Source organism: Cetorhinus maximus, chromosome 19 (assembly GCF_964194155.1).
Source record: "Cetorhinus maximus chromosome 19, sCetMax3.hap1.1, whole genome shotgun sequence".
In the NCBI taxonomy this organism is placed as follows: Eukaryota; Metazoa; Chordata; class Chondrichthyes; order Lamniformes; family Cetorhinidae; genus Cetorhinus; species Cetorhinus maximus.
The window spans coordinates 72,815,474-72,832,203 of NC_135897.1; the positions used below are offsets into that span (position 1 = coordinate 72,815,474).

Genomic DNA, 16,730 nt, shown 5'->3' on the forward strand with positions numbered 1-16,730 from the left:
ACATCAGGCCCCCCCCCCTTAAGATAGTACTTCCCCCCTTCCTTCCTACTCTCCTGCCCTCCAAAACCCATCCCTCAATCCACTGATCCCCTCACTAAGCTGGCTAAACCCTCCCCGCCCAATACCCCGGACTTTCCTCACTCCGGGATCCATTGGGTCTTCTTCTTGGGACTGTTTGCTGTTCCTCCAACACCCGCTACTGAGCTCTTGGTGCTGCTGGGATTGCTGGAGCTGCTGGCCAATTGGTTGGCAGTTCCCAAGGGCAGGACTTCCTCCCCAGTGAGGGGCAGAAGTCCCACTGTTAGCCAATTTAGCCCGCCCACCCACAGCGTATTATGGCTACTGGGCGGGCGTGCATGGAGCGAGTCAGCTTCCAGCAAACTTTCCTTCTAGGGGAGTGAGCAAAAATGCAGCCCAATGTGTGCAGTCATAGTCTCCATATATAAGGAATGATACACTTGTACTGGAGACAGTACATCAAACGTTCATTGAATTGGTCCCCGGGATAAGGTCTTATGATGAGAGACTGAGTAAATTGGGCTTATATTCTCTGGAGTTAAGAAGAATAAGAGGCGATCTCATTGAAACCTACAAGATTTTGAAGGGCTTGATAGTGTAGATGCTGAGAGATTGTTTCCACTGGCTGGGAAATCAAAAACTTGGGGTCACCGTCTCAGGATAAGGGGGGCATCCATTTAGGACTGAGATGAGGAGGAATTACTTCACTCAAAGGATTATGAATCTTTGGAATTCTCTACCCCAGAGGCTTTCGAATGCTCCACCATTGAATACATCTAAGCCCGAGATAGACAGATTTTTGATCTCTCAGGGGATTAAGAAATCTGGGGAGTGGGTAGGAAAATGGAATTGAAGCCCAAGGTTAGCCATGATCATAACGAATGGTGGACCAGACTTGACGGGCCAATTGGTCTTTGCTGCTCCTATTTCTTGTGTTCTATCAGAACAAAGAATGAAAATAAAAACCTTTTTTTTCCTTCCTGGATATATTTTCCATGAATATTGTCCAAAATGCTATAAAGTTTCATTTTTGGCAGTATTTTATTCCTGATGGTGGAACATGAAGTGAGTGCCACTTTTGCTCTCATACTTCTTGCTGATTCCCAGGTGGTTACAATTGAAACTTAAAGTGCAAGTGGTGTGCACAAGAGACATGTGATTGTATCACGGGGGAAGCTTTTCAGTGGTGAAGCCCGCTATCAGCTGACCATGCAGCAGATATGGGCAGGCTATAAAAGGCTTCCTGGATAAATAGGGAAGCTCTTTATCATGGCCACCACTTGCCTGCCCAACTCCATTTCCATTAACATAAGACTTATTGAGAGCAGAAAGGTGGCATGGATGTTTTTCAAAATTAAGTTTCACTTGTAAATATTGTACATTACATTAATTTCACTTTATTCACATGTGTGTCATCGTTGAGACCAGCTTTGGTCAGAGAGCTAAATGTACTGGCACACCCCATGGTTGGCAGGCATTGATGGTTACAGGGGAGTTAGGTACATTTCTTTATTGTGGGAGAAGAGATGATGTGTTTCTGCATTCACTCTGCATTGAATGTTCATGTCAGTGTCCAGTGTTGTCCTTGCCACTGTGTGGGACGTGGCTGAACGGCAGGCTCAGCTGGCCCTCCCTTCCAATAAAGGACATTGTCAGAGATCATTCTGAGAGGGGATAATTGAAATGTTGTAGGTGAACTCAAAACCCCATAAGGACTGTGCCAGCTAACACCCTGAGATGGACCCACATGAGGACAGAGCTGACATTGCCCTTAAGGCCCCTCATTTTCTTACCTTGACTGATTGTTCCCAACACCCACTCCCAAGCCCTTTGCTCTTGCATTCCTCCGTGCCTCCGACCCCACTCTACACCAACTCCACCCCTCCCCCATCAATGCTGACTCACCATGCTGGTCCTGAACTTCCATGCAAGCTGCCGTTCTCCTGCAGCCCCCCTTTTGCTGCAGAGTTCAACAAGGAAAATCATTGACCTCAGACACAAGTGCACAAAGCTGACTTTTGCACAGCATCTTTAACTGAACGTGAACTGTGTGCCATGAGATTCTTGTTTACCTCTGACTTTATCTTGAAGTTCCAGTGTAATTTAAAAAAAAAGGTTCTATGCTAATGAGTATTCATGGCCTACAAACGTATCACAAGCGGGAACGAGCCACAGGCCAGTGTGAGGCCCAACAAGGCACAATCACGCCGCTGACCTAATCTCTGCATCTCAACCTACCGTCAGGAAATCAAATTTCGACTCCCGTCTAATTCACTCACGCCGCACAACACAGGCTCCATTAAAATCCTCCCCACCTTGCATCGTTACCTTAACACAATTACATGAGATTAACCTCACTGAAATGCAGTGCAGAGATTGTGATCGTTTGAAATGACAGAAATATGATGCCGGAACGCAGTTCAGGCAGCTTATTCTGTGACATGTATGACCAGACTGTGTAATCATTCCCTAGTCTGGCAGTTTCATATATGAAGTGCTCATTCACGTTTGCAGACTTTGCCGTGCAGGTACCATTTTTCTGGCAAAACTGAAAATGTTCAAGTAGATTTGAGAGTGGTTGAGGGTTGTCATTTACTTGATACAATAAAGGGCGGGACCAGAAACTCCCGCCCAAAGTCAACAGACTTTTGGCTGCTCACCGAATTTTCTGGTCCTGCCTGCACCTATTCCTGCCGTGGGTGGGACTGGAAAATCCCAGCCTAAGGGCAGGATTTTCCGCTCCCGCCTGCCACCGGCACTGTCCGGTTCCACTGAAAGTCAATGGACTTTTGGCTGGGCCGTCAAATCTCCCATGGCGGGTTGCGCCACCATAGGGCCGGAAAATCCTGGCCTAAGTCTTGAGAAGCGTATTCAGGTGGTTCAGATATCTCCAATTAAATTACTGTTACATTATTTACTTTTTATAGTATGTATTCACTATTGCCTTAGAGTCATAGGGTTTTACAGCATGGAAAGAGGCCCTTCGGCCCATCGTATCCGCTCCAGTCATCAAGCCCCTATCTATTCTAATCCCATTTATCAGCATTTGGCCTGTAGCCCTGTATGCTATGGTGTTTCAGGTGTTCATCTCAATAATGCTTAAATGTTGTGGGGGTTGCTGCCTCTACCACCCTTTCAGGCAGTGTGTTCCAGATACCCCCCCATCCTTTGGGCGAAAACAGTTTTCCTCAAATTCCCTCTAAACCTTCTGCCCCTTACCTTAAACCTATTCCCCCCTGGTTATTGACCTCTCCGCTAAAGGGGAAGGTTTCTTCCTCCCTACCCTATCTACGCCCCTCATAATTTTGTACATAATTTTGTCTTCAGATAATAGTGATTGCTAAAAAGTAAAATTAGTAGAGGCTGTTGTGACGGCATCATTGCTGAATAATATTGTTGCTAGATTGACAGGAAAATATAATAAAAAAATATTTTTCAGCGTTTTAGGAGCCTCTTGTGTTTATGATGTGTCAGTGACATTATAAACATAGTTTGTAATGGGATGTCGCCATCCAGGATGTGGAAAACTGGACTTGAGGATGGACCACCCATTATAGAACATGGATGCAAATGAAAATCAGATAGATTTTTATAACAGATGGCCAGTTTTGTGCCTTACTGATAAGTTAAAAATCTAACTCAGTGGAACAGCTTCATCTGATTTCAAATGAACTGCCAAAATTTGTTCTTTTTAAAATAGGTTTCTAATTTTGCTAGAAACAATAAAGATGAGAAATCTTTGCGCTACCTTGACGATGTTGGTAACACATAACGACCAGAGAAGCCAAACTATATGTTTGATTGCTATTGCGCTGCGGCTCCCTTCCGTAAGCTCAGTGTATATATAGGCTGCTGGTTATATCGGGGGGGCATTTTTATGACACAACCAATTATTTAACCAGCCACAGTACATTAATCATGAACAGTCCGATTACCATTATACCAATAGTTCAGATGGTGGTTGTACACCTGTATAATTGCTATCATAAAACAATCATCATACAATGACAATTCTGCACTAATCACCTGCCAATAGTTCGGTTTCTGATCAGATAACACTCCTTTTTAGTAAAAACATTAAATATATACAAGAAAGAATATAATAAGAAAGAAATATTTTTAAATTAATTGTGTTGCAGCAGATCGCATATCTACAAGGCACCATCTCAACATTGCTGTGAACAGAATTTTGACAAACCAAAGTTTTTGAAGTGGGTTTGTTCCAAAAACTATTTCTACCAGGAAGCTCTCATGAAGCGTTGTTTAAAAAAAACGACTCCTTACACCAGGGCACACTGAGGTAAATCTTCAACTATCCACCTGGGCATAAAAAAGGCATTGCAGATTGGCTGCCCGCTATGGAAATTGCCCGATTGTCATTGCTATTGATTTCAATAGAAGGGAAATTGGGTAGTTGTTACAAGGGTTAGCTGATTAGCAATTTTAGCCCTACTCCAAGATGTTGAAATGAAAATCTACTCCACTATATGAAAAACCAGGCAACCCTGCTTACCATCAAAGCATCAACAGCAACTTTTGTTTTGTCTACCATGGGACATGACTAGTCATTCAGTACATGAAGTGAATAAACACATTCAAAAACTAAACATTTAATGTATCTTTTAAATCCTCCTGAAAGGGAATCAATCAGAGACCAAACCAAAATATTTTCCAAATAATACAAACTACTCTTCACAAAGTGTGGACATTTGAAACATATAGAAATGAAAATGTGTGCTTACTTCCCAGCCATGAGAAGGATCCTTCAAGCTCGATAGCTCTTCTCCAACATAAGGGCCGAGTCTTTCACCTGCTTCGAGCTTTCTTTTAGTCCATATTCCTAATCCGGCACCTAGAATGCTTGACTCACGGAGTTCAAAGTCTGGTGGAATGGGAATATCATCAGGAATATATATGGGAGCTTTGTAGGGGGAGCCATCCTTTGGTGTGAAGTCTTCATTCGATGTGGCAGGTGAGGAAAGATCATGTGCACTGAGGGACAGAGGACCTGTCTCATCGTCAGCATTCAGCTCCTCTACTGGTGCAACTGCAGTGTACCCATCATACAGCCCATCATCACCTAATTAGAAAGATAAAGCAGGAATGAAAGAGTTGGAGACTGCAAACCAACAATCGTGGTAAAAATTATGATTGATATTTCACAGAATCTGGAGTGAAGTGAGGATATTGCAGTCAATTTAGACAGTAGCAGTTATCTGAAGTAGCATTAGAGAATTGAGGTCACTCTGAATATCAATAGAAACGTGGGACTGAAGTGAAAAATTGGGGTCATTCAGGGTAGCATATGAAACCTGGGATAAGGGGAAAGAATTGAAATCACTCTGGGTGTCAACAGTCATCGACAGTGAAACATGAACAACTGACTGTGGGAATCTAAACTGGGAGAAATGGAGGAAGACGCTTGATATGAAACTGCCCAAAATTGCCAGTAGCAGCAGAAAAAGCCTACCATGTTTCAGATTAATTACTGAATAATCATTCATAAAATATTAATGGACTCCACACTATAACATTATAAGCTTTAATGTATATATATATATATATTAAAAAGCATGTATTATTGATCAGCAAAATAAGTGAGCACCATAGTGATAGTACCACTGTTATGTTGATAGCATCCCTGTTAGTGACTGAGTGAAAAGCTCAACTATTTTCTCCTTAATTTGTAGCCATTTTGTAAAATATAATAGCTGACTAATCTAGGAAAGAGTTTATTAAAGCACACAAAATCACAACTTGACTAAATATGTCAGAGGTAATGATTCTCTTGTTGTTTTCTTATGTCCCTTCACAACAAAAGCTAGTCAACTCCCAAAAAATCTTTTGGCAGAAGCTTACTCACACTTGGTGTTTTGAACAGTACTGTATTAAAATTACTTACTTCAAATGATTCTACTGTTTAATATTATTAAACATCATCAGGACCCTGTTAAGATTCTATACAAATTTGGAAATACAATGCAAGTGTTATAATTTTTCCCATTAGATCGAACCTTTTGAAACTGGTATAATGCCAAATGATCTTTTAGCACGAGGTGGTGAATGTCTTGTTTTGATAAGGGGGCAATTTCTCTGCTAAAAATGCCACAGTCGGCCCTCTTACATATTCCACCCAATTTCAGCTCTGAACACAGAAGACATAAATCTTTTCTACTAGAGACCCTGTTGGTTCGGTTCCTGACAGAGAAGATATAGAAATCAGTGCAAGTCATCATCGCTGTCACAGTGTCATCAATGACCCCTGTGACCTACAAGTGCTATCAGCTGCTGCTCCCAATGTATAATTTAAAGGTTTAAATTCACTATTCTATTCCCTGGGTGAAAGTCATCCATACCCCTTCTTCTCTTCATGTGACAATGCAGTTAAGTTTCATTTATCTCAACATCTCTCTGAAACTCTGCTTTAAACCAGTTGAAAGCTGAGCAGGGGAAGATTTTCACTGTGTGCCAGCTGTAACACAATTAGAAACTCGTTCATAATGACTGATTTTATGACTTCATTACCTCTAATGTAAAGAACAACTCCCCTCAAGTCGGGTTCAAGACCATTCTAAAGACAATACTTAAAGCTCCAATTAACTACAATACTTTTTGTATCAATTATAACAACCTGATATCTCCCTTACTTACAAATTACTCCCCCTCTTCATTGCTTCAGTTAACCTGGTCAACCCTGGTTTTCTGCTATGACACCAGTCAGGATGGTAATCTGATCAATACAACACAGTTTTCACCACTGGCTGTCATCTTGCAATCTGAGACTGTTCCTCTCAGCTTTCCTTCATCACTCCCCTGCATCCCTGAAATCACGGGTTCCATTTCTAAAGAATGCTCAATCCAGCAGTTTGGAGAAGAAGCAGTGAGACTCATTCAATAGGAACAGATGAAGATGGCCTGTCCTCTTGTACTGAACCCAGTTACCAACCAACCAGCTCTGCTATGCTAGCCTTGATCACTAGCTACAAGCGACTCTGCAGCACACACTTTATACTCGGACACCAGCCTTGCATGCCAGACTATGAAAGGAGAATTTAAATGCCAGTTGAACATGATTTAATCCCACCAATGTTAAGAAATTATTAGCATAAATAAGTTTCCAAGATGTTACCACTCCTTTTCCTTAAATATCTAGTAATATCATCTTCAATAAAGAACTCTTAGAAACTCTAGAACTAGTAACCCTAAGGAGACACTGACACATAAAAAAATGTTTGGCAAACTCCTGTTGTTTTGAGAGAGAAAAACAAGTGCATGTTATTGGATACAAGCAGTGAGGTACTTCAACACATGTTGGATCATGTGATTATAAACAAGCTAACAAAAATGCCTTAAACACTTCTTAATGAGTGCATTCCAGTTACACTGATGTAGCAGTGCAAAAATAATGGGAAACCTAGAACCTGGCGATTGCTTTTCAACTTTGAATATTCGGGGGTGATTTTTCAACTTGACGCTTCCATTGGTGAACCTCTCCTACCAGGAACACGAAACAGGAATTCAGGGGGTTCATTGTGCATTGTTGTCCGATCATTTCAATTAGTGAATTGAATATTAATTGTAGCTCACCCCCCAGTTTCCTAATGTGCAGTATTGTCTTGTGACTCCCAGCTTAAAAGCTCCATGGATGAGGCTATCCAAGTGTTGTATAATTAATATTTTCCACTGCACAGTTCAGTGACTTTAGCTTCTGAATATTTTTTGCTTTATTTTACACCCCTCCTTTCCTGAATAAAGTGATTCATGCTGAATCATGATTATGAGTGTTGGTCTTGACAGGAAATCTGTTGCAAGTACATAAGTGTATGAATTTCCAGAGATATTGGACTTACAGGTTTACAGTTAAATTTCTTCAAACCCTGCAAATTATTTACAAATCAGGTTTTCAGGTATGGTTTTATCTCTTATATCTTATTCAATTAGCTATTCTTCATATGTGAGACGCAATAGTGATTTTTATTGGGCTATTTCACCATGATGAGCGTCACAGACAAGCTGTCTTCACCTGATGTCCACACATACAATCGCCAAAAGGAATTTCTGACTATAACTATGCTGGGGATTTCCTCAATTCGTTAGCAGGGTGCTGAGACCAATAGTAGCACTTGCTGCAGTCACCCGAGTTAAGATCAAACAGCTTAGCAGAGACTGGAAAATAAACTTGGAAGCTTCAAAGCTTGTGTGGTACAATACCACACTGGGAGGTTTGTTTACCCACTACCATTGGAGGAGCTCATCCTGAATATTTTAAGAACTGACATGATACAATTTAGTAAAATAAAAGCAAAATACTGTGGATGCTGGAAATCTGAAACAAAAACAGGAAATGCTGGAAAAACTCAGCAGGTCTGGCAGCACCTGTGGAGAGAGCAACAGTGTTGTTTCGAGTCCATATGACTCTACTTCATAGTCATATTTTATATATGATATAATTTAGATTTGTGCTGTTGCTCTAATCACTGTGTAACTTTGCTGTGTCCTAACTCATACCTAAGTCTTGCTGATCCAGCATCCCTTTGTTGGCTGACCTACACTGGCTCTCAGTCAAACAACATCTTGATTTTAAAATTCTCATCCTTGTTTTCAAATCCCTCCATGGCCTCACTAACCTGCACTCCCACAAGCCCCACCTCCCCAACACTGTGATCTCCTTCAGCCTTAAAACTGTCCGAGATCTCTGGGCTCTACCAATTCTGGCCTCTTGAGCATTCCAAAACTTGTCATTCCACATTGACTGCTTTGCCTTAGTTGCCTCGGCTCTAAACTTTGGAATTCTCTCCCTAAATCTCTCCACCTCTCTCCTCCTTTGAGGTGCTCCTTCAAACTATCTCTTTAATCGAGCTTTTGGTCATCTGACCTAATATTTCTTTATGTGGCTCAGTATCAAAGTTTGTTCCATAATGGTCCCATGAAGCATCTTGGGATACTTTATTACATTAAAAGGTGCTATATAAATGTAAATTATTCTTGTTGAAATGTTATGTAAAGTCCTCAATTATCCCTAAGCATTTTGATGTTACAAGGCATCCATCTGCTTTGTTGTAAAAATTTCCACTGAACAATACAACATTTAATAATTAAAGTGGTTTACATATATATAAAAGTATGACGTGTGTGTGTGTGTGTCTGTGTGTGGCGGGTGATAGGTGCCGGCAGAATACCATTACATATTTCATAATCTGAATCAGCAACATGCCAACATGTGATTTATGGATTATCCCAGGCACTGAATATAGAGTGACATTATGCCTTTCCAATACAATATAGAAAAGGATGTATCAGCACTAAGTGTTTCTAAGTGTCCCTAAGCTTTACGTATCAGCCATTGTGGATGTATTAAGGGCTCCCTCCATCAATTGGAGCCTTCGCTGTGTTAAATGAAGGGTTTCTATGATTCATTTTGAATAGTATAAACACTGACAAATGTTGGCTAACAGGAAAACTTCACCTTTAATTCCAACTAGCAATAGGGAAACAGATGATGGAGCTTTGTCAGTTAACTTTTAAAAAACAACAAGGGATCAGGGACATTTCTGTGTAGGGGCATCTCTGATGATGAGCGACGTGGCAAGACTAATGTATCCCTAACCCCCGCATGACATGTCACAACAGGTTGCTTTAATACATAGATTTGCTGGTGAAATTTTAAATTTCTTAGTGGGAGCTTCCGCTACATGGCAAGGGGTGCACTGGGAGAAAATGTACCATTTGCACGCGAGAGTGAACAAAGCCTGCCTACCGAGGAGTAATTAGTCCAGAAGAGGATGGGTGCAAGCCGTGGACCCTGGCAACTCATCCTCAGCAGGTAATGTCTGGCTACATCCGCTTCAGTCTCCAGCACCACAGGAAGCCAAAGGCTTCCAACTGACCAGAATGATGTTATCAAGCTGCAGAACTCAGGACTGTAGATCAGAGTACACAAATCATTAATCCTTCCTGACACTGGCATCTTGGATAAGCCCTTGGAGAGGTTTTTGACTTGGAGTTCTGGCTGATTTCCACAGAAAAACTATACCAACGCTTCATCAGAAACAAAGCGGTTTCTCCAATGCAATTTGTTACATGCAAGGCTTTTCCTGTGCCAATTTCTTTTTTTTTGCAGAACCACTACAAAAAGAGCCAACATCATTTGAGAGTATTGTAAATAAGGAAATATTTGGACCAATGTGACAGATAGAACGGTTGGGTTTCAAAACAATTAAGGCACTCAAAATGATTGGTAAGAGCAGCATGCTGCAAAAGAAAACAGAAATAACAAAAATGCTAATGGGAGAGGAAGAAATGAGAAAGAATAAATTAGGAGGTACATATAGGAAAAGAAGAAAGGTGAACGAGAATGGGAAAATGGCGGTGATCGAAAAATAAAGTGGGAAATAGTTTGTCTGCTATGAAATCTATGTCAAAGCGTACAATTTGTTGAATGCTTGAAACACATGATTGTGAGAAGAGTGAAAGATCCATTTTATGCTGAATTTTCTAAGTTGTTCTGTGTTTTGTTTTGCCTTATTTCAGACACACGTTGTCAAACACATAAGCTGTCTAGTTTCTGAAGTTATATCAGCAACAGCAGATACTGAGTACAAGGGTTTAGGACTGTGGGAAATGTCCCTCATATCCAAATGGACCACACTGATAAATGGTACCTGACATAAATTTCTATCTCTTCAGTATGTTTAATTGTGGATTGTTCTTAGAAGTTTCTGCACACTGTTGAAACTCTTAAACCCTACATGTCAGGTTATTTGATAAACTTAATCCTTGTAATAACATGAAATCCAACTTCGCCCACACAAGATTATTTTAGTTTCATTTCAAGTTCAAATCTTAAATAAATCTCATCTTTAAGATAAATGTTTGGGCAGTTTAAATCTGGTTTTTCATCTTACATCATAAAGGTAAGAAGTAGAATCTATTTGTGTGCTCTGGGATTGTTCGAATATTCTCAATGTCATGTATCTATCGAGTATTATATTATAATTCCATTATTCAGTTCATATCCAGCAGCACCCATACTCCATTAAATATTTATTGACTGAAAAATCACTGCCTAATAGCTCATGCTGTCCTATTGCCAGTTACTTCTCTGGAGAATGTGCTTATGTTAAATTCTCCAGGGATCAGGTCAAAGTAAGGGTAGCTTGTAGTTTAGTGACACAAAGAATTCTAAAATAAGGGCCTGATTAGCAATATTATGCTCTCCACATACTCCCGATTTCAACCTAAAAATAATCATCATTTTCATAAAAATGTCTTCCTGCTCAATCTCATATTTCAAAAATATGTGAGATCAGGACCTCAAAATTGCTGTTTCCAATATTAGTGTACAAACACTTGGCTGCACTTACACTACAGATTTGGCAGTACTAAATATCTGGGGAGTAAATTAGTTGTTAGGACCCAATGGACTCTGAAGTGAAACTTAGCAACCCTTCCTTTTCTAGAGAGTCTCAATCTGCTGCATTCCAGTGTTAAATTAGGTCCTGAATCCAGATTCAAGAAATTTCTTTACACTTATACTATGGCTGTAGTTTAAACGAACCCTTAAAACACTTAATAGGGCGAGAATAGATAGCCCCTAAAATTGACCATGGGGATCACAATATGCAATTGCCTCAGGCCCTATCAAAGTGATGGAGGCAGCATGCAAACTTCATGCTACCTGCTAATTATAGTGATTGAGACTTGCAGCCCAGTGCTGAATGCTCTGCTGAGTATCAGCATGCCTCAGTAAGAGGTCTAAGTTTGTGTTAGACTTGCACTACTTAAAGCTAGCCTGCACTTCTTAAGGCCAAACTGTACCTTTTAAAGGTCAGGTGCTGCAACAGTGTATGAAACTTCTTGAAGAAGAGTGGAAGACCTGGTGTATGGAACAGAAAATGGCACAACAGAGCAGAGAGTATGCCCCAGAGGTTCTCAGATGCTGTGCTGGAGTCCTTGGTGCAGGAGGTGGACAGGAGGAAAGAGACACTATTCCCTCATACGAGTGCTGAACAGATGGCCATGGCAGTCAAAGCCAGCAGACTAGCACCGAGGACCTGGATGCAGCAGTGAAAGATGTTTTATGACCTCATGAGTGGTCAAGGTCAGTGAATGCATCTTCACATGGCATATCCTACCAACTGTGCCACAAGGCTCACACATTGCACCATTCACCACAGCCCCTTCACTCACCTGCCAATATTATCTATCAACCACAACTCAAACCTCACATTCATGAACCCACCTCACCTTCACACTTTGCATTACCGGAGAGCGCAAACTCACAGCCTGCATACAATGCCAGATATTCAACTGTGGCAGGCACATCATCCAAACATGTTGCACTGCATCCACTGATAACTTGCCTCTCTTTTGCAAGACAAGATGGCCTGCAATTGATAGTAGCAACACATAACTGGCTGGGGACAGGCACAATTTTGGGAAATACAGGTGTAGCTGTCACTGAGGCTTTGGCCGGTGGCAACAGTGAAGCCACCCAGGCTGACAGTATGTTCCTGCCTAATGGACCTTCTCAAACCTCGCTTCGCCCTCATCCCACAATCTGCTATGATGTGCAAACTGCAGTTGGTGTAACCATGGACCTCTTGCATTCCACCGTCCCCCATCTCCCCACTTCCCTCATCCTAATCCTGCCCTTGTGCATTCCTGCTTTCAGATACCCTAGAACTGCACCTCACCAGGCAGTGGAATGGGGGGCTGAAGGGCAAGGGAGGACAAACTAACGAGAAAGAAATACCAACACACAGAACCTGACACTTGCAGCCACCAGCTCAGATACTGGCACTGTGCAAACCTTAGAGTGTAGCATAGATTTGGGATCTGCAACTGGTAAGTCACTAGGCATGAGTGGGCTGCAGCCAGGCCTGGGGTGGGGGAGGGGGAAGGATCGCACAGGTGCCAACCCCACAGAGGGCAAGGTTGCACATGAGTTCTGACATCGAGGACTTTGATGGGATGATGTATAGGTAAACACTGATGAGTATGCACACAGAGATGCCGGGTGCATTAACTGGCAGGCCTGCCACTGCCTGTTGCTACTGTCAAGGAGATTGGAGGTGTTCGGTCGCAATTTGGTACAGAGCTTCACAAAGGCCTTGGAAACCTTTCCAGCATGCAAATGGTGACGAACTACATGAGAACACTTCTGGATGCAACCGTAGTGCAACCTCAAGTGGCCAATCTCTATGTCTCCACTATTGTCTGAGTGCTGCGCAGGAAGATCAGACTGAGGTCATGAAGTCTCAGCTTGGTGCCATGCAGGCTCAAACTGCTACCATCATAGCTGCAGATAGCAGTGGCCCAATGGGGCTTTCAGGGTCTCACTGCAGTCCAGTCTATGCTGCAGTAGGTTACTTGGATTACTGAATCACCTCCCTGGGGAAGTGCCAGTGACTCCATGGAGCATGTCCTCTCGCAGCATGCCACACTCGTGCTCCCACCACTGCTGCTCTGCCAGTGCCCTTGTTGTTATCTCTCAGACGGGCTAGACTGCTGCTGAGGTGGTGTAGTCTAAAGTTGGGCCCTCAAGGCCCAGGGATGCTCGAGGCTGCCCTGTAAAGCCATCTGCAGTCTCCCTCGCTGAAAGCCAGCAGCGTTCCACAAGCCATGTTGCAGTCATTGGGGTAGCATTGCAGAGGAGCATTGGAAAGAAAGACTTGCATTTATATAGCACCTTTCACAACCATGTGTCATTACAAAGTGCCAAAGAAGTACTTTTGGAGTGTAGTCACTGGTGTTAAGTAGGAAACATGCCAGCCAATTTGAACACAGCAAGCTCCCATAACCAGTTGTATAATACTGACCAAGTAACTTGGTTTTCTGATGTTGATTGAGAAATAAATATTGGTCAGGACATCCACTGTCATATCTGAACTCCAGAGGTGAGAGTGACTGCTCTTGACATTATGGCAGCATTTGGCCGAGTGAGGCATCAAGGAGCCCTAGCAAAACTGGAGTCAATGGGAATCGGGGGAAACTCTCCTCTGGTTGGAGTCATAGCTGGCCCAAAGGAAGATGGTTGTGTTTGTTGAAGGTCAATCATCTCAGTTCCAGAACATCACTTCAGGAGTTTGTCAGGGTAGTGTTTTAGGCCCAACCATCTTCAGCTGCTTCATCAATGACCCTCCTTCCATCATAAGGCCAGAAGTGAGGATGTTCGCTGATGATTACACAATGTTAAGCAGCATTCGTGACTCCTCAGAGGCCAAGTGCTGGTAAATGGGATTAGGTAGGTCGGTCAGGTATTTCTCACATTTCGGTGCAGACTCGATGGGCTGAAGGGCCTCTTCTGCACTGTGCGATTCTGTGATTCTGTGCCCAAATGCAGCAAGACCTGGACAATATCTAGGCTTGGGCTGACAAGTGGCAAGTAATATTAGCGCCACACAAGTGTCAGGCAATGACCATCTCCAACAAGAGAGGATCCAACCATCACCCCTTGACATTCAATGGCATTACCGTCACTGAATCCCTACTATCAACATCCTGGGGGTTACCATTGACCAGAATCTGAACTGGACCAGCCGTACAATACTGTGGCTACAAGGCTAGGAATCCTGTGGCGAGTAACTCACCTCCTGACTCCCCAAAGTCTTTCCACCATCTACAAGGTACAAATTGGGAGTGTGATGGAATACTCTCCACTTGCCTGGATGAGTGCAGCTCCAACAACACTCAAAGAAGCTTGACACCATCCAGGACAAAGTAACCCTCTTGGTTGGCACCCAATCCACAAACATTCACTCCCTACACCACAGACACACAGTGGCAGCAGTGTGTACCATTTACAAGATGCACTGCAACAATTCACTAAGCCTCCTTAGACAGCATCTTCCAAACCCCCAACCGCTCCCGTCTAGAAGGACAAGGGCAGCAGACACATGGGAACACCACCATCTGAAATTTCCCCTCCAAGCCACTCACCATCCTGACTTGGAAATACATCGCCATTCCTTCACTGTCACTGGGTCAAAATCCTGGAATTCCATCCCTAACAGCACTGTGCGTGTACCTACAACACATGGACTGCAGCAATTCAAGAAGGCAGTTTACCACCACCTTCTCAAGGGTAATTAGAGATGGGCAATAAGTGCTGGCCTAGTTAATGTTGCCCACATCCCATAAATGAATTTTTAAAAATCTTCAAGATAGTGCATGAGATCTTTAATGTCCACCTGAGAGGGTAGACACAGCCTCTGTCTAACATCTTATCCAAAAGACAGCACCCCAACAATGCATTCCTTAATATTGCACTGGAGTGTCAGGCTTAATTTTTGTGCACAAGTCGTAGAGTGGGACTTGAACCTACCATATTGTGACTCAGGGGCAAGAGTGCTACCAAGTGAGCCATGACTGACACTGACGCTAGGTCAGGCAAAGGCACCGACAAGACAGGCTCTAAGGGAATGCACAAGAGCGATTAGTTGAGTGCTGTGTGGAGTATTGGATATGTTGTTGGATCAAGTTGGGATGGAATGGTTGTTTTGTGGTGGCTTTTATTTCAGGACTGTGGCCAAGAGAATGCTGTGATGGTCTGTTACAGAGTGATGGTTAAGTGAGAAACTGTTGAGAAAGGGGAGCCAGGACTCATTAAGGGCAATTGGAGCCTGATGATGCAGTCACAGACAGCCTCGCCTGAATGTGGATGTTCCGGCTGCCTCCTCCCTTACCCTTCCTCCTCCTCTTTCTCCTGAGCTGCTTGTGGAACATGCAATGGTAACTATAGTTTCTATGACTGGAAGCAAGTGGTGTACCCAGAGGCCTTGAGGCAGCAAGTAAAGTCTTCCCAAAGTCTAGCACCACTCCTAGGCAACTTTAGCAACTTTTATGAACTCCTCCAAACACCTAATACTTCCAGAGACTCAGCAAAAACCAGAAGAACGTAATACAAGTTGGATGATGATGCCTTTAAGTAGTGCTGGTGGAGTTGGGGGAGGAATGGTCCTTAAAGCTGCTGAACTCCTAATCAGCTGGGCTTATTTAGCAGGCAGTGTTAACTAGAGCAGCAAGGTCAAAAATGACAGGTCAGCAGTAGACGCTGACTGATGTCATGAGCTGCCTGCTCTGCACAGATTGCACGTCATGCTAACACCTTCAATAACAGGGTGCACAGCGCACATCATGCCAGAAATGTGTGGGAGCGGCTCAGGTGCCATTATTCCCCTAAACCAGTAGCTATAGAGCTGAAACTGCTGCCACTACAGATCCAAAATGACTAGTTATTATTCTAACTATACAAAAGGCAAAATGGTTTTGTGCTCATAAAGGTGAGGAATGATGGTGATGGGGAATGGAACATCATTCTACCTCTGGTGCTCAGTGGCTGCAACAAACACTTGCAGACAAGGTATAAATTGCGTTAGATCCAAGCTAAAGCTTATTCAATTTCATTTCAACAACGAGCCATTCGCAGAAAAAACACTCCTGCGACATCACTGTGATCACTGTCATCTCCCACAACTGTTAATCTCGGAGGGGAGATTCCCCCTGTTTACAATATGGCATAAAATTATAAACTAGTGCATAAGGAATGCGTTTGCGATTTCACTACAAATAGTGAATAGAGTAAATCTCTCCCCTTGTGTCTGCTTTGAATAGAACTGCAAATTAATTTGCTTTGTGTTTTGCATAAAATCACATTCACTGACACCGAGATTGAGAATAATCAAACTCACCTCAATTAGGATCCCCACAGT

The 16,730-nt window shown here is 42.7% G+C and overlaps 1 protein-coding gene across 5 annotated transcripts in view; it reads right to left on the reverse strand.

Annotated features, from left to right (window-relative positions):
- mecom (MDS1 and EVI1 complex locus) overlaps positions 1 to 16,730 on the reverse strand; it is an 804,010-nt gene that overhangs the window by 461,561 nt on the left and 325,719 nt on the right. For all 5 annotated transcript variants that reach the window (XM_078564130.1, XM_078564129.1, XM_078564131.1 and 2 more), the window contains exon 2: positions 4,761 to 5,098. In XM_078564130.1, coding sequence (XP_078420256.1) covers positions 4,761 to 5,098 — 338 coding nt within the window. The remainder of the gene's footprint in view (positions 1 to 4,760; positions 5,099 to 16,730) is intronic.